Source organism: Pollicipes pollicipes, unplaced genomic scaffold (genome assembly GCF_011947565.3).
Source record: "Pollicipes pollicipes isolate AB1234 unplaced genomic scaffold, Ppol_2.1 Scaffold_3087;HRSCAF=3621_pilon_pilon_pilon, whole genome shotgun sequence".
In the NCBI taxonomy this organism is placed as follows: domain Eukaryota; kingdom Metazoa; phylum Arthropoda; class Thecostraca; order Pollicipedomorpha; family Pollicipedidae; genus Pollicipes; species Pollicipes pollicipes.
The window spans coordinates 29,861,470-29,884,905 of NW_023596225.1; the positions used below are offsets into that span (position 1 = coordinate 29,861,470).

The 23,436-nt window shown below is 50.5% G+C and overlaps 2 protein-coding genes across 2 annotated transcripts in view; both read right to left on the reverse strand.

The window, feature by feature from the left end:
- The window catches only part of LOC119090016 (melanotransferrin), an 11,875-nt gene extending 3,755 nt beyond the window's left edge, over window positions 1–8,120 (reverse strand). The window contains exons 1-6 of the mRNA XM_037212814.1: window positions 7,844–8,120; window positions 6,205–6,338; window positions 1,511–1,643; window positions 1,014–1,150; window positions 441–558; window positions 4–95 (exon numbers count right to left, since the gene is read on the reverse strand). Coding sequence (XP_037068709.1) covers window positions 4–95; window positions 441–558; window positions 1,014–1,150; window positions 1,511–1,643; window positions 6,205–6,338; window positions 7,844–7,916 — 687 coding nt within the window. The 5' untranslated portion in view covers window positions 7,917–8,120. The remainder of the gene's footprint in view (window positions 1–3; window positions 96–440; window positions 559–1,013; window positions 1,151–1,510; window positions 1,644–6,204; window positions 6,339–7,843) is intronic.
- A 1,228-nt stretch (window positions 8,121–9,348) lies between these two features.
- Window positions 9,349–17,890, reverse strand: LOC119114841 (39S ribosomal protein L3, mitochondrial). Its single transcript, XM_037238892.1, has 9 exons — window positions 17,771–17,890; window positions 16,809–16,914; window positions 16,464–16,557; window positions 12,749–12,958; window positions 12,120–12,257; window positions 11,670–11,830; window positions 10,766–10,955; window positions 9,835–9,941; window positions 9,349–9,525 (listed from the first exon to the last, which is right to left on the reverse strand). The coding sequence occupies exons 2-9, from the start codon at window positions 16,865–16,867 to the stop codon at window positions 9,414–9,416; spliced, it is 1,071 nt and encodes a 356-aa protein (XP_037094787.1). The 5' UTR covers window positions 16,868–16,914; window positions 17,771–17,890; the 3' UTR covers window positions 9,349–9,413.
- Window positions 17,891–23,436: the final 5,546 nt, after the last annotated feature.

The window sequence follows — 23,436 nt, forward strand, 5'->3', positions numbered from 1 at the left end:
GGCGCCCTCGGTGCCGGCGTACGGGTCGGCGTCGGTGCACTTCTGGCCCGGCTGCTCGGCGCCGCACAGGTCACACAGCTTGTTGGAGTTGTCGCCTGACGGGGAGCGGACGTAGGTGTTGAGAGCGGCAGGCCGCTTCACCGCAGTTAGGCCAACGGCGTGGGAGGACCGACGCCCTGCTCAGAGCACGCAGACACTTGGAGAGTACGGGGTTCGACACGTGACTCTTGGGCTGCCGCTGGCTTTTTGCCACCCATCACAACAGGTACGTCCCAGATCGACAGCAGGGATGGCAGGATGAGGAGGAGCCCGTGTCAGGCGACGACACCGCACACCCGAGACCCAGGCGTTCGGATCAGTACCACGCGGCGCGGGGGCCGGCCGGCCGAACGGGCCACGGAGCCGGAGCCGGAGCCGGAGCCGGGCCGGGGTCCACGTACCGAGCGGGTTGTACTGGGTGGTCAGCGCTCCGACGGCGCAGCTCTCCCCGAAAAACTCCGACACAGACTTGACGTGGTTGTTGCAGTCGGCGATGCTCATCTCACCCTTGGACATGAGCTGCCGAAGCGCATGTCACCGTCACCATCACAACACCAACACGACTGTCGACACCAGCCAGCATCTCCCTCTGTCCTCCGCCAACTATGCCGCCGGTGGACAAAACATGTGTACTACATGAGACGTTTGAAACGGCTCTGAAACCAGTTCACAGGATTGCGTGTACGACAAAATGTAATGCATGTAATGCATGCAAATGTAATGTACTGCATGTAATGCATGTAAATGCATGTACGACTAAACAGCACAACGCAAATTTCCAACGTAGGCTCGCAGTATGATCGGTTACGACAGACCGGTCAGAGCACCACCTTCTCCTCCCCAATGGTAACATGTCTGCATCGACACCAAGGGCCACAGAATCCACACGTTCCACAGCATGTCGTCTCCAGTCTAGCCGGCCGTCAGCGGGGGTTGGCCGACGGGTGGGCCGCCGGCGGCCGGGGCCGTCGCACCTTGGCGATGGGCATGACCCAGCCGGCCAGGCTGCCGACGCCCGAGAAGCAGGCCTTCTTGCCGCGGATGTCCGACAGGCGCCGGATGTCCGAGTCGCGCTTCACCACGGCCACCGAGTAGTACTCGCGCCCGCCGTCTGCCGCCGCAGGAGCAGGGTCAGCGGCGCGGCTGAGCGCCACGGCACGAGCGCCGAGGCCGGCCCGGCACCCAGCGGCCGTGAGGGCGCGCGGGCACCGGCGGCAACGATAGGTCAGCAGTGTCCCAGGAATCGCGCCCCAAATGCGACAAACCTCCGAAACCAGAGCAATTTATGAACTATTCAGAAATGCTAATGGGCAAATAGCCCTGATAACAGTTCTTGGCTACAAAAGCTCATGTGGCAGAAGCCACAATATAACAGCTGTCCACTCTACCTGCAAAGTGAACCGCTCATCATTCTGATGAAATCATCCCTGACGACTCGATAACACGTATGACTGGAACGTTCTCCATTTACCTGCATACACTTCTTGCATGATGGGGACCAGGCTATGGAAGCGACCGGCAATGAAGGTGAGGCCCGGGTCCAGGACCAGCAGGTCCGCCTGGTCCTGGTCCACCATCCGCATACACTCGCTGCTGTCGAAACCCTGGCAGACAAAAATCGCGGAAGCATGAAGTGCAATACACTGCAGGGTAGTGCACTGGGCGTATGTCAAAGAATACAGGGGCCAGTGGGCCTGGCATGCCGTTCAAGGATACAGTGACAGTTACCCGGTTTACATGGGCAGCCGAGGATAATTCGAATTAAGATCGGAACGGATCATGCGACGTTAACCCTCTCGGCGAGGGGCGTTTACATGGGCGAAACCGGCTTTACGTCGGATTAACGGTCGATAGTTCGATCCCGCTTAGTTCGAACCAAGGAACGGGTTATGGGCGAAAACTGCGCTTTTGAGGCGAACTGAACAAAACAAGAAGAAAAAAGCCGGTACTCTGCGTATGGATGGCGAATGTCACGAGCCATGGTGGGCGCGAGACAGCTTTGAGGGCGAGGAGGAAGATGGACTTCGTTGGAAAAATGATCTGTGCGGGACTCATAGGCTTTGTAGATACAGCACAAGCCATAGCACTTGAAGCACAGGAGTTGCGCAGTCAGCACTGCCAAATCTGTCACATAAGCAGTGTTATATGCAAATTTTTACTAGCAGGAAACTGGCTAGCACGAAATCAGTATTTTCTTGTATTGGCCAATGACACTCACAAACTTACCACACTCATCAGTATGCCACCCAGCATCATGTCATCTACTTTGCGCAGCCCAAGAAACACATTACCTAATCCCGTACCAATGCATTTATGAGCAGCCTGCAACAGTGAGCTAAGCTACAGAAATGACTCATGAATGCTACATAGTTAGTGGCAAAAATTGTGTAACTATGTTGTCTTTCCCCATCCAATGCACCATCAGTACCTGAGGGCAGCATTGCCATTTAGACTTGGCATGGACTGGCAAGTCAGAATGCAGCTATTTGCTTTCTTGACATACTAGGGTTGAAATACTGCTTTGATATCCTTGCAGTCAACAGCATTGGCTGATATGGACTGATGGCTAGGTGGCACAAACAGCCGTGTTCGCACAGTCCAAAGATCATGACGTGAACCAGCCCCAGAGCTGTCATGACAAAAGCAATCTGGGCTCAAAATTCATAAATGATTAATTATAGCAACGGCTCAATTATCCACCTCATGGTTTGCAAAGATACATGTCACAAAAAAGCACCAAGGCAACATATTTACTCACCAGTACAAAAACAGGTAATGATGTGCACTGCAGATGTTCTCTGCACATCATGTGGCATTAGGTTAGGTTTACTTAGTTTATGCACTGTTTTCTTCCACATGAAATGCACAAACCTGGATTTGACAGAGTACTGATGACAGCTAATTTCATCCAGTGCTCACATTTGCTTTCTTGACATTTTGGAACCATCACTGGGCAATTTTGGTCCCATCATTAAAAATAGTTCACATTCTGCACTGACTGCAATGATCTATTGCCTATATTTGTTGATCCTTTGCATCATGCAGGAATTATTGAGTTACCTATCTCACACACATTAAACCGACAAGCAACAAACAGCCTAATTGCATCAAAAACAAATATTCCAGCCCCCGCTTCCTTGCCAGTTGGTCTACCAGTGTGACGTAACTTCATATTTCCTTGACAAGCCAGTCACCAATATCCAGCACATCCCTCCTGCCAATAGGTGGTCAACCAAATGTTCAAGTCACAGGAGGAATGTCTGCAAAATCAATCCTGGGACATTTATGTATTCACCTAATGAAAGAAACTATTGGTACTCCCTGCAAGAATTGTTGAACAGTTGAATTACCTACCTCGTGGCCTGCAGACACCCATCACAAAAAAGCACCAAGGTGACATATTTAATCACCAGCACAAAAACAGGTGATGAAATGCAACACAGACGTGTTCTCCATGCAGCATGTGCCATCGTGTTAGGTGTTAGTTCATGCACTGTTTTCCTGCACATGGAACACACAAACTTGGATTTAGCAGAGTAATGATGACAACTATTTTCATCCAGTGTTCACATTTGCTTTCTTGCTGTTTTGACCCCATCATTGGGCAATTTCGGTCCTACCATTAAAAAAGTTCACATTCCGAGCTGACTGCAATGATCTATATTTGTTCATCCGTCATATCATGCAGCAATTTTTAAGCTACCTTTCTCACACAAATTAAACTGACAAGCAACCAGCATCCTAATTTAAGGAACATCTGCAAAAACACTCCTGGGGACCTAAGGTATTAACTTAATGAACGAAACTTGGAGGCATTCTCTGCAAGAATTTTGAGCAATCCAAAAATTAAAATGAGAACAAGTCAAAGCTATATAAAATAACCATATTACCTCCATCTGGCTTTTGGAAGCATGGAGCCTGCCCCAGATGTAAACTAATCTAACCTTTAGGCGGAAAGATAGCACCAAACACCGTCGACGCCTGCTGTCTGCATAGATCAAGCGCCTAGCAAGGCTAAATTACGTGAGCATTTCTGTGCTGCTAGCCACTCAAGGCCCTCAATAATAAGAGTAGTTTTAGCAGCATGATGTCAACTTCACCTTCCTTCTCTTTTCCCTTACCATCTTGGACTTGAACCGTCTCGAGCAATAGCTAAAAACCCGTGGAAAATCGGTAACACCGCACAAAGCTGAAATGGCTATGAACAGAACTGCGTGCGCCAGGCATTTTTCTTTTTTTTTTGTTTAGACAGCTGACGGCCGATAATTCGGACGAAATCCCTTCCTGAACGGATGATCCTCTCGCGGGAAGGGATTTCCTCCGGCGCACGATTCGAATCAGCGGAACGGCGCGTGAGTGTATACATGGGCCGGATAGTTCGGATCGAGGACGGGTCCCGGCTTAATTCGAATCACAGCTGCCCATGTAAACAGGGTAACTGAGGGGTGTGGGGGGGGGGGGGGAGCTGTTTACAAGTGCTGAAATGAAATCGGGCAGTGGCCAGAGGCCTACATAGGGTCGTCTGATGCAGTGGTCGGACCTATTCAAATGTGTCCAAATTTGCCAGTGAGTGCTTGGCGCGGCGATGGCCGAGCGAGGCGATAAAGAACGCCAGCGCTCCCAGTCTGCCTGGAGATAATGCCAAACGCCGGGCTTACGGAGCCAAACGCGTTTCATAGCTCACACCAATGGAGCCAATCACAGTGCTGAAATGCCACCTTTCATAGCAGTTTACCAGACTGCTATTTCAGGGCTTACTTAGGTGGTATTTCACAAATAGCACTGCTTGGAATGACTGAGCCCGGCGCAGGGTTATAACTTCGAACAAGGAAACTGACAATGAACTGTGGTGCCCAGTTGAACTATCATGGCTTTTGTTTTTATATTCTCTTTTGTAACTAAAAATGCAAACATCTTGGGTACAATGGTCACACACCACTAAACACCTCCGAAGTTTTCGTGACAAATTGTCTCCAAGTTCAGAGAATATCTTAAGTTCGACAGTTTTCAGAAAGGATGTCATTGGCCGATATCCCGCTGATTACTGGCGCACCTACAGGTCGGACAGCTTTGAAATGTTAGTGAGCTGTAGCTGGTAAAGTCGCCAACACCGCGCAGGCGGCTTTGTCGTCGGCATTGGGTCCTTACGACGCACTCAGCTACTGAGGCTATATGGCGTCGCCTGCCTTCCTGCCTTCCCTGGCAGAAAGGGCAGGCACCATGAGGAATCAAGCCCAGTACCTCTGGTTCCCCAAATATGCAGTGGTGAACACAAACATGTTAACTGCTGCAGTGCCCTGTGCTCTGGGCACTGAGATCTGACATGTCCTTCAAAACAACCCAAAGCAGACAGAGCCATGGCTTGCAAATACAAGCAGGCATGTGGCTTTCAGCACACAGCCCCCCCCCCCCCCACCCCCTACCAGTACCAAAACCATTGCATGGTATCTCTTCAATCAGAAACCACAAATTGTTTCTGTACAGCTGGGTTGGTGGGACTTGGACAGCTCAGATTCCTCCTCCTTGAGTTTCAGTTATGACAAGAAAACTACATTTTCGCACTAATCAGATAGGAATGGGAAACTTGTGATAATATTGGAACATTGGGGGAGCAGACACTGTGCACACACCTAGTCATCTACATTGTTCAACATGTAAAGAGCTACAGTACATGTTGTTTAAAGCTGGATGAGCCTGTCAACAGTAATTGCAACAACATCTACAAATCATGACAACCAGGCAAGATTGGGCTGTGTGACCCAAACATGTCCTCATAGAACACAAGTGAGACTTGACTGGCCCTGTGGTAGAACAGATTGCAAGACACATTGGTTTCTCCTTTTTGGCAGTTACCCAACAAACACCATGGCAAGGTTGATCAGCCAACTTTATATTTGACTACCCATGAAACAATTATTTGCATGGTGTGTGCCAAGCAGGGGTGCAGTTTCCTGGTTAAAAGACAGGCCATGTCCATGGACACACCAGTTAGCCAGCACATTTTGAGGGATGCTTTGTCATTTCTCACTGCTCAGCATCTCCCACTCATTTTGAAAACAAGCTATCTCCCTGATGCTGAGACAAAACTGATCATAATCATCTCTGACATAATGATACCAATCAGAGATGGGTGAGATTCAATATTAGTTTAAATGTCACACTTACCTGCACACATTCCACTGAAAAAGCATTGAATCCAAACTTGTAGCTTTCTTTAATCAGGGTCTTGTTGAAATCTGAACATTTTTCTTGCTCATAGACGTTCAGCGTACACCATCTTATGTGACCAGCAAACAATGCTGCAAAAGCAATTGGTCATTTTGAACACAATTAAGCAAATATGCATTGCTTGGTAGCAAAAGGTTGATGCCACTGCACTCAGGACACAAATATAACTCTTGGTGTCATACAGTTTGACCACAATTATTCTCATAACTGAGCCTCAATATTGGACAGAACTGTGATCATGACATATCCATACTAGCCACGGTTAGCTCTAGGACATTAATAAATTGAATGATCAGAATAACAAAACCAGACTAACAGAAAGAACTGAAAATGTGATACTGGATGTCATCAAGGCAGTGGTGGTGTGAACATAATGATATACCCTAGTGTATCATGATAGTCTAGGAATTCAAATAGTAGCTCACTAGCTAAACTGGTTTAATAGTTTACACTATTTGTGCTGCTCAGAGGTACACTGAACCAAACATAATATTTTTAGGTTCTTTCCAGGATAGTTATTATGACCAAATGTCCTGCCCAAAGATGCAAACTCAAAATTTTAGGTACAGAAAAGCATTTCCATTTTTATTCTAAGTGACAAAAAGCTTGCTCTTTGATAGAGGCCAGTGAGCCAGTGAGACCAGTGGGCCATCACAGAGGAATTCACAGAGAGAACCATAAGCTTACAGACTCACAGGGGCCAGTAGGCCTGCAGAGACACAGAGAGACTGGTGAGCAGTGAACAGATGGATCTATCTGCTGATAATCCTTGAATATTAACATCATATACCCTTACATACATATTTCATATTATGCAATCACAGATCTTTTATTTTATTCAACACTATTGAAAACGAACCTTCAATTGCAGTTTCAGGATGAAAAATTAGGTACTTTTGAAGTGCATTCTGATTGTGATTAGAGATTTATAATGATTATAATGCTTAAGTGAAGTACCTGGTGGTTTGCCACTCATGCTACAAAACCAGTCCAACCACAATCATCAATGAGCTGCGAATATCCCACAATGACAGGTGAATATTCATGTCACATGTCACAGCTGCAATTTAGGCCCAATTTATGGAATGTGGCAGATTTTAAGATATCTTGTTGGGCAGGGTTGGGGCAAGAATTTGGGGTAGGTCTTACAGCTTTGAGTGCACAGGCATGGAAAACTGTTTTGGGTGATATCTGATCACATAATGGATATAGTACTGGACCAGGGTACATATCACATGCGAACAGAAAATGTGTGATGGTTAAAACCAAAGATGTGCCATTCCATAACAATAAGGGCAACCCAAAGACCAAAAACCTCCAAATAAAAAAGCCATCTGCCTCATGGGGCAGTATTGGACCTGTTCTCAACATCATATTAAATGGTCTGCCACCTTTTCCAGACCAGGTTGAGGTTGATAAATTCACGTTACTTATATTCAATAGATTAACAGGTGCAACCTGGTTGATGACATTCAGACTGAGCTGAATGCGTATTAGGAATTTGGGTATCGATGCACCACAACCGCCTCGTTGTTTGGCGCCCCAAATACACCTTAAATGCGACAAAATTACTCACCTTCAGACTGGCCCCACACAAATATAATAAGCACACAGGCACCAAATTTCCGCACGGCAGAATGAGATCCCATGTCGGATGCGAAAGCAACGCGGAAGCTCGACACTTTTCGGCTATCTTGTGGACGTGCTACGCCATTCCATGCACTGGATCCAATCTTTTAACGCAACGGAACAATCTCGATGATTTTGCAAGCAAAGATAACCCGCGTTAAAGCTGTGAAATCAAGATAATGCTCAAAATAAACAGCGACGAATTCAAAACGCAGCGGCGGCCAGGTATTTCAAAACAATGCAGAGCTGCGTCGCATTAAGTGCGCTCGGGTGTGTCTACCAAGAGTTCTAAAAATAACAAGGCTTTATCAGCGCTGGGCGGAAGTGTTGAACACACCTAAGACAGATGACAAAAAGTCCGAAATTTCCAGCGCAATAATTAACCTATGGCTTGACAGCATGAACCCAAGCCTATAGCAAGTTAATTGTTCAGTTTCCTTCAATGATAGGGACGGTATCAGCCGTTCTCTCCTGAGCGACGGCGTACCTGGCAAAGTGCGCCCCTGGACGGCTGGGAGGCGAGGGAGGCCGTTTATTATATATGCGCCGTCGCAATATGTCGCAGCATGGTTTCGGGTACCGTGGGCGCTGCGTAATTAGGACTGACGCCGTCGTGGGCAGAAGGACAGGGAGAGGGGACGGACATGCCCCCCCCCCCCCCCACGACTCTGACAATTCCTGTAAAACCCGTGCCACGCTTGCAATAAATTAGGCTTTGTAAACAGGATTAACCGTTCCATTTCCCCAGACACCGCGACGCCTCCGTACGCAATTAACACCTCCCCTTTTTTCAACAGTCGTGCACCTGGGACTCAGCCACACAGTGAACATATCCGGATGTTTTCGAGGTCGGTTTGCTCACCCTGTTGAGGACGCCCACAGCGCGACACATCGAGTACCGTAAACAAAGTCATTACGCCCCACTAAACGCTGTTTAACCAACACATCACCTGACGTGCGGGGTGTTCAGGTTGTGTGGCGTGTTGTAAGGTGACTTAAAAGACGACATTAGCTCACCATTAAAGCGTTTTACTCATAACCCCGAAAAAAGAGCTGAAGTTCTGTCTTGTGTAAATCAAATCTCATCCAAATTAATCGCTCGCCACGCATGCAGCCTGCGTACATTATCATGTAGCACGTGATGGGTCAGTTCGCTCACTCCTGCAGTGTCAGCATATCGTGTTGTCAGCAGCTGGCCCTGAAGTTAGCGCCGCAAACAAATCTCTTACGAGTGTTGTAGTAGTTTTTAGTTTAAAACCAGTTGTAATTTTTTTAGACGCTTCTGTTTCCGTTCCACAGTTTGAGTGATTGCGTCGCAAGCCTGCCCACCAACCGCCAACCAGTCTAATTTCCGGACGCATACATGTGCCCTAAGAAACCTTTGATGAGTATGACGAGTTCACAATGTTCGGGCACATACATGAACCCTGTGAGAAGCCTTCAAACACACCGTCCGTAGCACATTATATTATCAGCACGCAACATATCGACAGCGCACAGTCCCCCTGTCCGCAGCACTAGAACACTATCGACGGGTCTGCCATCTGGTGCACGTCCGGATGATAGATGTCCTCCGGGAGATCCGCCACCTCTTCTGGGGTCAGCAGTTTCGCCGGCTCCTTCTTTTTCCTGCGATAACGAAAATACTATGGGGCCGAGCGCGCTTCCCCTAGCAACGGCCGCGCGTGCAAAACATGTACTTCACACGCATGGCTGAGCCATACCATGCTAATAACGCCAGTGTCCAGAGCTGGTGCGGGCGTCGACGGGCAAAGAAAAGCATCGATTGTTTTACGGACACCGCATGAAACGACAGGAAACTAGGACACTTTTCACTCTTGAAACAGCCAACAAAGGACCTTATAAGTAGCTGACTAGAACCTGTAACCCAGCCGACCTGCCCTGACTCGACAGCCGGTGGCCAGCGCGTAACCTGACCTGAGCGGCAGGACCGTGTCGTAGATGAGGACGTAGCTGTTGTGGTCTCCCGGGACCGCCGGCCCTCTCACATAGATCACGTCATACTTGGTGTTGATCCTCAGGATCTGCCGCGGACAGCACGCAGACAGAGGTCACGGAGAGCGGACCGCCGCATCGGTCAGGAACCGGCAGCTCACAGCCTGCCGCTCTGCCCACTGACAGCGTCGGGGCTCGCCGGTGGCGGCGACACAAGCCGTCCGGCACGACTAACGCCACAGCAGACGTCGTGTGACGCCAACACTGGTCTGGCACTAGCAGGGAATCACGCCACATGGGCGTGGAGAGTATAGCGGCTTTCATTTACAGCCTCTGAAACACCTCGTAAACCCACTCTCATAACTCTTTACGACGGGCTTATCTTCATTCCCCGGTTACGCCATTGTCATGGGTCGTTTTTAACGATAACTGCTTTTGGTACGAGACATCCAAAACCTTTAAAACCATGGACCTGACAAATTCGAACACATCACCTTATCTTTTTCTGCGTCACACAGCTTAAGGCTGTGGTACCCAAACATTGTTCGCCACCCGTCCGGGACCAGTGCAAGCCACACCCCCGCCACACTAGCCTGCCAAGCACCAGCGCCCGTTTCCCCCGCCCACCTTGAGTCCGCGCAGGTTGAGGTGGTGACCAAACCAGCCTGCCAAGCACCAGCGCCGGTGCCCCCCGCCCACCTTGAGTCCGCACAGGCCGCGGTAGTGACCAAACCAGCCTGCTAAGTGCCCGCGCCGGTGCCCCCCGCCCACCTTAAGTCCGCGCAGGTTACTGTAGTGACCACACTAGCCTGCCAAGTGCCCGCGCCGGTGCCTCCGCCCACCTTGAGTCCGCGCAGGTTGCGGTAGTGACCACACCAGCCTGCCAAGCACCAGCGCCGGTGACCCCGCCCACCTTGAGTCCGCGCAGGCTGCGGTAGCGGCCGCCCATGTGCCCGGGCATCTTCTGGCCGGGCCAGACGCGCGCCTTGTTGGCGCCGCTGCCGATGCCGCCCGGCCGCCGGTGCGTCTTGGTGGCGCCGTGCGTGGCCGGCTGGCCGGCGAAGCCCCACCGCTTCATCACGCCCTGGAAGCCCCGCTCCTTGCTGGCGGCAGGTGGACGGCGGACGGTCAGCCGACCCCGCCGGGCCTGGGCCTCGCCACCGGCACAACACAGGCGCACGTCGGCCCAGCTGCTCCTCAGCCAGCGGCTCGGGCCAGCAGCAGCGAAACACGACAGGTTCGTCAAGGTTCGATAATCGGCCTGACCTTCCACTCATACCGGCTGACCGTGATCCGCATATGACACGCTTAGTTTTTTAATGACGCGATATTAGCCTCGCGGCAACGGAGAAGCTCTCCAGCAAGACCGCCAACAGCCTTTTCGCTGCAGTCACATGAATGCACAGTAAGACCAGGTCACCGGCACTCAACACAGTCTGCAAACTCCGCCACCCACAATGCTTCCTCAGCACAGGAAAAAGCTAAAACGGCACATGCGGCTCTGATCAACATGTCACAAACAATTATGCTCGAAAGACAGCTGGTGTGGTCAGTGGGGCATGACTGCCCAAGCCTCAAACGTCCACGACCCGCAGTGCCAAGAACCCTGCGATTTCCTAATGACTGGAGCAGAGCTACAGGATCAGCTCAGAAGGTTGTCATAACAGCAGTGCCCACACACATGAAACAAACACATCACGTGACAGAACAAACGAAACCTGACCCGCTCGCGTGGGCCGGGGACCGATTCGACCAATAAACTCACTTCCCCCTCCCCCTCGCAAGGCCACCATGATTGAAATATGCCAGGGACTCACGTTTTGCCGAACACGTCCACGAAGTCTCCGACGTTGAAGTGAGTGGCCCGCAGCACGGTCCCTGGCGACAGCGCAGCCGACGGATTGATGACAAAGCGGGTCAGCTTCCTCGTCGGCATGATGCCCGCCTCCAGGAACAGGTTGGCGTACTCCTTCGTGAACTGCAAGTGGCGCGCGTATCAAATGAGAAGTCAACGGCCGCACGGCTCAGCTCAAACGTCAACAGATATGTGGACAACATCTTCAACACCCACAATCTCAACCGACCTTCTCGTTTACTTAAATTAATATGTATCTACCAACGCAAATCTACGTGACCAGGCACATGCCCTTATCTCCGAGAACGACTTTTTCGATAGCGTAAGAGAGCTGTCCTACGTGCCTCCGTGTCCGCACCCTGTATCCATCACATGTGACAAACAACCAGGGGCCGGAGCGTCGACAGCGCACCTTCTGCGGGTCCTCCTGGTCGGCGCCCACCACCAGGCCGGCCATGTCGCGGTACTGGCCCTTCCAGCGGCGCTGGACCACCTCGTTCGTGTTCAGCAGCTCCGGCGGCAGGTAGCGCACCACGTGATTATCGCGCACCTGGCGGAGCGGCCGGCGCGCGCCGCTGTCAGACGGTGAGACGCGCTGAAGCTGTCACTGTCGCAACACGGCGACACGGCCGACACACATCGTGGCGTAGTCTTCGGCATGAGACACATGCCACGGTCACGGAGCAACGCGGACCCTTCACGAAACACAATCTCTCAACAGCTTACGTATTTCGACGCCTACTTTCTACGAGGAGAGGGGGGGGGGGGGGGGGCGGGAAGGGCGTCAGAGGGCGCAGACGCGCAACCGGTGGGCGAGGTTTAGTGGGCACAGGAGTCGGGCACGGTCTACTAGTTGTGATGCCACAATGAGCACTGGTGCCCTGAGTGCAAAGCCACGAGCATGGGGCGAGCGAGCACGCGCACCAGGCGATCAAATCACGGATCGCCACACAGAAGCTTCACTTGGCCCCACCGTCTTCCTCAAACAGCGCCCCTTCCCAACTCCCATCTGCCGCAGCAGCGCCACCGGCGCCCACTCACGTGTAGCAGCGTGGCGTTGATGTACTTCCCGTTCTTCAGCCACATGGGCTGGACGCCGATCTTGCGCGCGATCAGGCCGGTGCGCACCACGCCCGGCGTGTAGGGTATCGGCGGCGCGGCCGCCGGCTGGCGCAGCGGCGACGCGCGCCGGTCCTCCACCGCCTCGCGCAGGAAGGCCTCGTTCTCGGCGCTCAGCTCCTCCGGGTAGGCCTGCCGGGCGGCGCGCAGTGCTGGTGAGCGGTCAGCGCGGCGGCGCGACGGTGAACGGCGAGGAGGGATAAGGAGATGTAACCCACAGGTACGGTGATAGGCGACGGGGAAGAGTCAGGGGAGTTGTGGACCCCGGGTACGGTGGTGGGCGGCGGGGAGGAGTCAGGGGAGATGTGGACCCGGGTACGGTGGTGGGCGGCGGGGAGGGGTCAGGATAGATGTGGACCGCCGGGTACGGTGGTGGGCGGCGGGGGGGGGGGGGGTCAGGGGAGATGTGGACCCGGGTACGGTGGTGGACGGCGGGGAGGGGTTACGGTAGATGTGAATCACTGGGTGCGGTGGTGGGCGGCGGGGAGGGGTCAGGGGAGATGTGGACCCGGGTACGGTGGTGGGCGGCGGGGAGGAGTCAGGGGAGATGTGGACCCGGGTACGGTGGTGGGCGGCGGGGAGGGGTCAGGGGAAATGTGGACCCGGGTACGGTGGTGGGCGGCGGGGAGGAGTCAGGGGAGATGTGGGACCTCAGGTACGGTGGTGGACGGCGGGGAGGAGTCAGGGGAGATGTGGACCTCAGTACGGTGGTGGGCGGCGGGGAGGAGTCAGGGGAGATGTGGACCTCAGGTACGGTGGTGGGCGGCGGGGAGGGGTCAGGGGAGATGTGGACCCGGTTACGGTGGTGAGCGGCGGGGAGGGGTTACGGTAGATGTGAACCACTGGGTACGGTGGTGGGCGGCGGGGAGGAGTCACTGGAGATGTGGACCTCAGGTACGGTGGTGGACGGCGGGGAGGAGTCAGGGGAGATGTGGACCTCAGGTACGGTGGTGGGCGGCGGGGAGGAGTCAGGGGAGATGTGGACCTCAGGTACGGTGGTGGGCGGGCGGGGAGGGGTCAGGGGAGATGTGGACCCGGGTACGGTGGTGAGCGGCGGGGAGGGGTTACGGTAGATGTGAACCACTGGGTACGGTGGTGGGCGGCGGGGAGGGGTCAGGGGAGATGTGGACCCGGGTACGGTGGTGGGCGGCGGTAAGGGATTAGGGTAGATGTGGACCACCGGGCACAGTGGTGGGCGGCGGGAGGGGTTAGGATAGAGGTGGACCACCGGCTAAGTACGGTGGTGGGCGTAAGAGGGACGGTCCGCGGAGTGATCTCGCGCGGAAGGACAGCGCCCGCAGCGGGCGTGGCAGGGACTAACGGAGGTTACATACAATAAATGTTCTTGTTGAATGGGCGATCCGACCTTTGGATGCTTCTCAAACCGAACTGCCGAGCACAGCCGTCACAAAAAGTACCTGAGCAAATATGCGAAATCAGTCCGTTTATCAAATTGCGTCCATGACATCGCAAAAGTACCGAAATCAGCCAACGCAAACAACTTTAGGTAATCCAATTTTGATGTAAGTAACAAAGAGGCGCATGCTGGGGTCGGCGCACAGCTGTAATCGGCACCCCACTTGAAGCATGGTAGCAGCTACACCCGTGCTGGCAGCCAGCCCATGAGTTCGAACGGCTCATGGTAACGCTGTATTGAATTGGGCTAACTTGACTCGACAGGTTCTGACACTACTCACGGCAGACGACATTTATCTCTTCACCAACTTTAATTGGGCTCGACTCTTTTGGGTTGGAACACTTCGGAGGTATAATCTTGTTACGAGCGAGGCGGCAGGATGAGCACGTCTTACCTGAACTATGAGGAGATTAATAATCCCAGCGGCTCTGTCCCACTAGGTTTTCATGAAGTTCCCATCAACAGGAAGCAATAGTACCTTACAGGACGTGTTCCACATTTTTTTTTTAAATTAAAACAGCCATATTGACCTTTCAATGGAGCTCATGGCCAATCCCCTTTAAAGACCTAAAGCCCTCTGGTTCCTGAGCCTTACGGCCGCAAAAATGTGGGATAGTACTTGTGGGAGTATTTCAAGGTCGCCTTGGCATTCATGACGTTATAATAACGCCAATGAAATTCCGCCATTCCTTAAGCTGTGCAGCTATCAGACAAAAAAAAGTGGTCGGGTCGCTTATATCTGGTGTTCACGAGCACGACTTCCGGATTTATTGGCCGTCAACTGGCTCTCTGTTGGGTACGATGACGTAATAAAAAATGACGCATCGGGGAACACATTTGCTTAACAGGAAACTTGTGTTGTATATAGGGTTGTGTTATATGTATGAACTTGCCTTTTCCACTTAAAAGTCTATCAATAGTTAGAAGTAAGCTGGTTTCATCCCATCGGATGTTTGCTTCAATGTCTTCAAGCGTGAAACATTCTCTTTACCATTTGTGCGTAAAAATTGTTATGCAATGTCGTGCATGCCATTTGAGCGTCCCCGTTTTCCTTCCGTAAACATTCCAGTATCGCCCAACCTGGATGTCCTGCATTCGATTACAAAGATAAACGTAGCATTTTCATTTATACGAACACTGATCCAAACCGGACAAAAATCCAACGATCTCGTGTCAGAGTAACACAAGCCTGATGTGCTACGACGGAGGGGAAAACGGACACCCGTACTGGGAAAATCAGGGATCGGCGCGTGGCGTTAGCAACCACAGTTAACGCCAGGCGACGGGCGGGGGAATGCGAGAACAACCGCGCGGCGGGAAAGAATATTGCCGAAGCCCTCTCAAAAAAAATCGCGCGGTTTAATGCTAGACCAGTGCATTACCTCACTCAAATCATTTTGAAGGTTCAACGGATAACAAGCTAGAGCAACACGAACAACAGGGAAGCCATTACTGAAGAATTGACGTCGCTCTGAATGCTTACCCGTTCTGCGTATCAATCTGACAATTGTAGACAAATTTCACGGCTTGAACTACCGGCCATATGTGCGAACAGATTACGTCACACATTCGGGGGTGCTACTTCCCGATGTCCGGAACGCCGCACCGGGAGGTCATGCCCCCGCCCGTTCGCACCCTCCCGCCGTCAGCCACCGGAGCCAATGCCACGCTACCAATGGAGACTGCAACTTTCAGATTAGGTGCTTCTGCTTATACAAATTGTGATTGCACAAGCTCAAACTTTTTAACTTATTTTACAAAACGATCCACAAGGAAAACCATTACTCGACAAACATAGGTAAGCCACATCCATGCAAAATTTTGAACCATGTTTGAGCGTGGCGGGCGGGGAGGTGGGGTGTGTGTGATCAGCAGCAGTGGTTCTTCACCAACCCAGTGCCCCTTCCTTGCCAAGACTCTGGCTGTACACTGGTAGCAAGCACACATGATATCAGCCTGGCTGGATCACACTAAGTTACTGATAGTAACTCAGACACCTCAGCATCAGTAACATAAGTAACAGTTACTATCAGTAACTGAGTTACTATACTGATAGTAACTTGGTGTCACAAACTCAGCCTTACATACAATACTCACATCCAGATGACCTGATTTATTAGTTTTCTCATTTTCTTAAAATGATACAACATCCATGGAAAGCCTCCTCTAGAACTCCTGCACATCCTTGAAGATACCACTGATCAAAGTCATGATACTTACTGCTCTCTCTTTCTTCATCCAAAAGTGCCTGGGTGCTGTGTGCCTCTGCTTAACCCTGGACATGCACCTGATTTGGGTATAGCTGGCAGACTCCCTGAAAATATGCCCAAATTGGGTTATAGCTGGCAAATTATCAGAACATATGAAAAATGGATCATTACCATAGCAGTCAATAAACAGTGCCTGCAATGAAAAGGCTAGTACAATTCCAATCCCTACCACACTTGCCAGGTATGCCATGTAATCATAGGTCATAGCAAACTCCACCTACAAGCACATCTCTAGCTGCAACTTTACCAACATACACTAAAAACCTACTCCCATTCAAGAAAATGCTAAACTCACATCATCTTACTGACAATCTGTGACTTCAGCAACAGCTGAATTGGTCTTGAACAGTTCATCTTGTTTGTGTAACAATTGAGGGATGCTTTATTCTCAGTTTAAATATCTGCAAACATATGAAAAGTTAAGTACATTATACACCAGGGACACATTTTATTTTGTACAACAACTGTACAGGCAGAATGTAGGACACAGATACACAGCCATTAAACAAGACTAAAAATGCTGTTACATGCTATTACCTTAATGGAGTAACATGAATTTCAACCAAGAGATGAGCTCGATATTGCACTTCCAACATCCTTCCACTTTTTATATTTTGTAGTCACCACTTGAGTGATCTGATGATTTATTGTGTGCTTTGAGTCTCTATAACACTCCATTAATAAATAACAGCAATATATAGCATACAATATTTTGATATCACAGCACAAATCATCTGACAATTTCTTGTGTTTTCTCTCTCTATGGAATTCCATTGATAAAAAACATCATAGACATATGATTATCACTTGTGGTCCATTCTATGGATTAGGATCAGCTTCAGGGGCCAATTCACACCCACCTGAACTCACTACATACATGCACAATCCCCTCCCCATTAGAATGTCCAAAGGGAGCAACAGTGTTTGTGAATGATGTGCTGTGTTTAATGTTGGCACCAGAGTATCAGTCTCATGCAGAAAAAAGTCAGCTGAAACAAATCAAACTTCATACATGAGACAACGGCAATATATGACTGCCATAATAATGGTCCCAAGCCCCACCCAAAACTGTGATATTATCTGTAAGCCGCACACAATAAATAAAAGAAAGTATTATAAAAGGCGTTAGCGGATTACCAACCAAGATGAAGTAACAATGTAAGACTCCGAAATGCCCAAAACTTTACGGAACCTACGGGAAATGCACAGAAAAGGACAACCATCCCTGACATCTCATAACATATCCACGATACTTACCCGCTCTCCTAAGCAATCAGAAAGACACCGCCAACCACTTCAACAAATACATAATCTACAGGCGCATTTCTTAGTGTTTAGTTCACGCTCAATTCTCAAGTCCCTCGCAATGATCACGAACGCCCCTGCGAACGCCCTATATCACGAAACAACCGCACGCGAAATCGAAACAAGCCGCACGTCGTAACGTCTGCGTCGAAAACGAAACATTACAAATTCGCAAACTCAAGACAAATGTGGCTGTCATTGTTTTTATAATGGTTGTAATGCCTAACCTTTAAATTGCTCACGTCCACTGCAGTGCTAACCATATAATTTTTCATGCAAGACAGTAGCTTGACTGGTTTTTCAACGTTTTTGATTGTTTTTTACCTAACAGAGGCAAACCGAAACTCACTCACTGCCTTCGAACAGCGTTCAGAAACAAATGTTATGTGTGACACCAGCCTACTGTTTTACCTGCGACGAGACAAAAACATGCAAAAAGTCTGTTTGTGGTGTCCAGAAGAGGAATAAAATGGTATGAATTCAGATATATTGAACTCACATTCAAGAAACACCTACATTGACAGAACAATCTCGGTGAAGAACTGCCTTAGCATCAAACATTATTAAATAAAACCAGCTTCTACCCGATTAATCCAGTCAAATCACGCTTTTGACATTGAAATAGTCCGTTTTTCTCGCAATTTAGCAATAAGACCTTCGTGTCTGTATTCTCTGCGAAGAGAACACGAAATAACTATCTGTCCCCGAAGATTACATATGAGTAAAACCGTAGCTGAGGCCCTGGCGCATTTGCTATCCGCGCCAAGGTTATTGTGAGCGGTTGTTGACATCGCTGGCGGCGTGTTTCCCGTGGTCGCGTGGGTGCTGTGTGGCTGGGTGTGATCGCGAAAAGTGGGGGCAATAGAAGTCCAGCATCAACTGCTGGACGATTTTCAGAAAGCCAGCCTCTCCTGTGCCAGGTAGGGCTATAGGGCGGCCTCTAGATGGTGTGGGTCAACCGCAAGGTGTAGTCCTGTTTGAAGTTGCCCGTTTTGTTTGACTGTCGCTCGGCGTCTGCGCAGTACGTCTTGGAGCCTCGTTTGAAAATAGCCGAGATGTTGAATACAATTGGCTGAAAACTTATGAGGTGAGGTTTGTTTGAGTGTAAAACGGTGTGGTTTATCGTCATTTATGTCGCCTACGTTGTGGCAAAGGGGCTGTAATCATGGTAGGCACCTATTAATCCAGGTTGTCAGATACCTTCAATTATTACACAGCTGCCATAGCGATCCACACTTGGCTTGGTACCAGCAGCAGGCATCACAAGTACCTGCAGTGGTTCCACCAGTATTAGTTTGTTTGCTTTTTTATACCTCCTCACTCACCTTGTTTTTAAAAAATGTGATTGGTAGGTTGTTTAAATTAGGGCTGCCATGCATGTGAAGCAGTACATAGGCCATTTGTCCTGTCCATTTGATAGGCACACACCATCCCACAAAATACATTTTCAGCATGCACTCTATTTGCATTAGTTGTTGGTGCACTTGTGGAGAACATCATGCATATAGATAAGACAGAGCTGTTAACCCCATTATTTGTTGAATAACCAATAACCACTTTTTCAGCTGAAATAAGGGGAAAAGAGATTTGTTATTTGGCTTGATTTGCTTGGAACTGCTAGAAAAGTTATGATGTGCTACATGCTATGCAGTTCCTTTGTGAGGTGAAATATTTTTTCTCACTTCCTAGCTGACAGTTACAAAATTATCAGGTTGAGCTGCCAATTTTTTATGCTTAAACTGGATGATGCCAGAGCTTAGGAGATCTTATTGAACTCAGAGATGTAAAGGGGGAAAAAGGCTATTTCCAGGATGTGGAAAATGAGGCAAAAAGAATGTATAATTAGGCTATATAGAAAATCAGAGTAATGCTTATTCTGCAAAACAAATGTTGTTTATTGCCTTGCCTGGATGGCAAAGCAAAATCTGACTACCTTGGTAATTTTAGGTTTTTTATTAGGACATTCTGCAAGTTTAACCATTTGCTCTTTCTATGTCCACCTCTGTGGGTGCAAATTACGGCCAGAAGCAATACTGACTTAGTGCTTTACACTATTGTATTACTCTGGAACTTAACACCTCACAAAATCTATAAACACATAATATTAGTATTTGCAAACAAGAACAGTATCTTATTGAGATACATAAATCTAGTATACATGACATTATCATGGATAAAAATGCAACAAATACAGTCCCATAGCCAACAATTGGGTGTCCGTAGCCAGAATAGCAAATTTGTACATAAATACTATTAAGTGACTGATGTTTACATGTACACCCAACATTACCACACCCCCAAGTAACTCTTTATTTGTGTTAGGGTGTGTACAATTTGTTAATTCACAGAAACTTTAATATATATATATATATATATATACGTGCAACATTTGTTCAAGCTTGACGAGTCTGGCATCAACACTATAGTCTTGCACATCACAACTTATTAAAGGATCACATTGCACTCGCCTCCTTAGACCTTAGCTTGCATGAGGTTTACCCATACTGCTCAGTTGCATAATGCAGCTGTCATGCTTTTAAGTGGTTGGCATCCAAAGAGCACCATTCCTCTCATACCATTGATTAATTACTCAAGCATCAGATCCTGTAGTCATCTTATGCACCAGCATATGTGTTACATCACAAATCATGACATTTTGTCAGTCATGCTATATGGGAGCTTGTAGCTGTTTTTAGGTTCTTCAGCATTAGGAGTTAAGGACAGGCTCACAGTAGAAACATAGTCTACAATCAATAGGTAAAAGGTGAATAGGGCTGCAGGCAATAGGTGTTGCAAAACAGCTCTGATGTTGCCATGACACCCAAAGGATAACAGTGACATTACAAATCATGGGGACAGGCTTCCTTGCCAGGCTTTCTGGTCAGTATAGACATATATTCAACACAAACAGCAAACCACTGGAAAGTCTGATTGGTCGGCGTTCTGAATCCGAGTCAGTTTTGCATATGGCCTGTCGAGGCTCGATAGAACTGCACGGTGCTTTCATTCCAGAAGGGTCTTGGAACAGAAAGTAAAGCCTGCATGTGAGATTGTGATATGACATGGGCATGATATCTGGCATGCTCTCGGAGCTGTCGGTTGACCTATTCCTGGAGAGCTTGCCTAACCCGCCACGAAGGCACTCCCTGCATGGTTTCAAGTCGGGAGCATAGCTACATTCCACGTGATGGCTCTGTATAAACCTCAACGGCGCTGGGACGAGGCGTGTCGCTGGGATATTGTTTACGGCGCGCGCCGGCAGCGAGCTTAATCTCTCGCCAGTGCTGACCAGAGCAAAGCGCCGTCACTGTCACCAACGTGTTCTGAACTGCTGAGTAAACGGATTGTCTAGGGAAAGTGCGGAAGAGCTCAAGATGTAGTACTCTTAATGTTGGCATTATCTGTCAACTGAAGCACACGCAGTCCTGGCGCCAGCCGTGTTAAAACCTCCACCCGCCACTTACTGGCAGGCTTCAACTAGGAGGAAGCTACGTACGAACAACATACAAACACTACGAAAGATGGGCTCAGCAGGCCAACGGGTGGCATAGGGCACGCCTCTACATGTGCGACCCCGTTGAACCGTTCGACGTGTCCAGGGCCCCGCGGAGCCCCAGCGCGGCCGTCTGTTTGTCTCCGACTGGAGCGAGGTCAACGATGCAGGACATTCGCCCGTCCCCCTCGTTGAGCTCGCGGCGCCGGCCTTCGCGTCGCCCGAGTTGACCGATCTCCGCCGGCTGCGCGGACAAACATTCCGGGCCGTCATCCAGTCAGTCGCCATCGCCGTAATCGGCCCTCGCAGCCGTCCGATGCCGGCGCCGGGAGTGGCGTGTGCGGCGGACTCCCGAGGGGTTCGTGGGGGCTTCCTCGCTGGCACCGCGGCGCGTGCCGCTCGCCCGACCCGGTGTTATTAAAGGGAATGCTTCACATTTGAAGATATTGAAGCAGGCATAAGATAAGATGAAACAAGCTCACTTACAACTATTGGTAGACAATTAAGTGGGGAAGACTGCTGTAGACAACACAGTTTTTCTATTTAATAACTATGCTCCTCGATATGTCATTGCTTGATTACACCATCATACCTTGCACAACATTGATTGAGAGCCCATTGTCGGTCGTTCTATCTAGAAATAATGCTCACGAACGCCAGATATGAACGTCTTAACCATTTTATTTCTATCGGTCTTGATCGGTGCATGGCTTATAGAATGACAAGATTTGAATGACTTTCCTATATAATGAATGCAAAATAAACCTGAAAGACTCTCCCAGAAACACCCGCCCCAGTTTGGCCTGAATGTAGCGCAGAAACTAGAGGATTTAGATCTTAAAAGGGCAGAGCTGTGAGCTGTCCGGAAAGGTTATCAATGTGACTATTTCATTTCAAAACTTCGTTCAAATGTGGAACACACTGACCCGGTGTCGCTCCACCCAAGGGCATTATGCACGAGTGGACCAAGATATTGCGGGAAACATTGCGTGGCCCACCGAAGCAGTACGCAAAGTCGGATGCAGCACCTGGTGCATCCGGATAGTTTGTAAGCTATGGTCCTATTTCAACACTCACCCCACACTCCATACTTTCCCTGAAGCGGTAGCCATCGGGCGCCCTCCCACGGCTGTGGCGGCGCGTCCGCCTGCGTGCCGCGCGCCGAGCGGGCTCAGCCATCGCGCACGGCCGGGCGAATCTGGAGCCGGCCGCGCACGGTCTCAAGTGGCGCCCATTGAGCCGGCGGCAGACGCGACGCGGGCGGCCGGGTGTCGGCAGCGGCCAGCCGTTTGGCGAGCATTGTTTTCGCCGCCGGACGAACAAAGCCCGCCAGTGGCGTGCCTGCCGGGCAGACGGCGGCGGGGACGAGACCGACGCGGTGCCGAGGCGGCGCCAACCCGCGGCGGCGGCGCTGCCCGCGCTCAGGGCAGCCGGTTACTGAGGGGGGGTGGGAGGAGGTTAGCCCAGAAGGCCTACAAAAGGCCCCGGCTGGCGCCGCCTGTGGCGACACGAGTTCGTGGCGCGCCCTCCAGCCGCGCGAAACAATAATTGTACCATCCAGATGGCCCTTCTCCATCGTCATGAATGGTTAAATTGTGGGGCGTTGTTCAGAGTCGAACCCCTGCTATGCCGTGGTGTCCGCCCTGTTTATGCATGATGCCAACTAAACGGATTGTTATACGTCACGTCGGTGAGCGAGCTGCGGGTCGCCACGCGCCGTGTCTTCTCAGCCGGCCAACTGATGAGCACGGAGACCTTCGAACACAGCGCCACACAGCGCCTGGGTGATCGGTACGCTGGCGCGCATCCCCGCCTTTTAGTGTCACTCGAACCGTCCCGCCACTCCTGCAGCGCAGCACGTTTCATCATTCAACCGAACCCGATCTATCCATCTTTATTTCCACTCCTGATTGGGACGCAGCCCTGCCGCCGCCAACTACTGCAGCCTGCTGCCGTGTCTTGCGCCGGTCTGGAGCGCCTCCGGGACGGCAGCGGCCAGCTGGCGCCGCGCGCCGGTCCGAGCGCCGGGCGGCCGCCGAGCTGAGGCAGGACGTCCTGGTGCTGGGCATGACGCGCCGCGTGGCCGCCTCGTTATAATGTTCCGGGACGCGGCGCGCGGACCGTG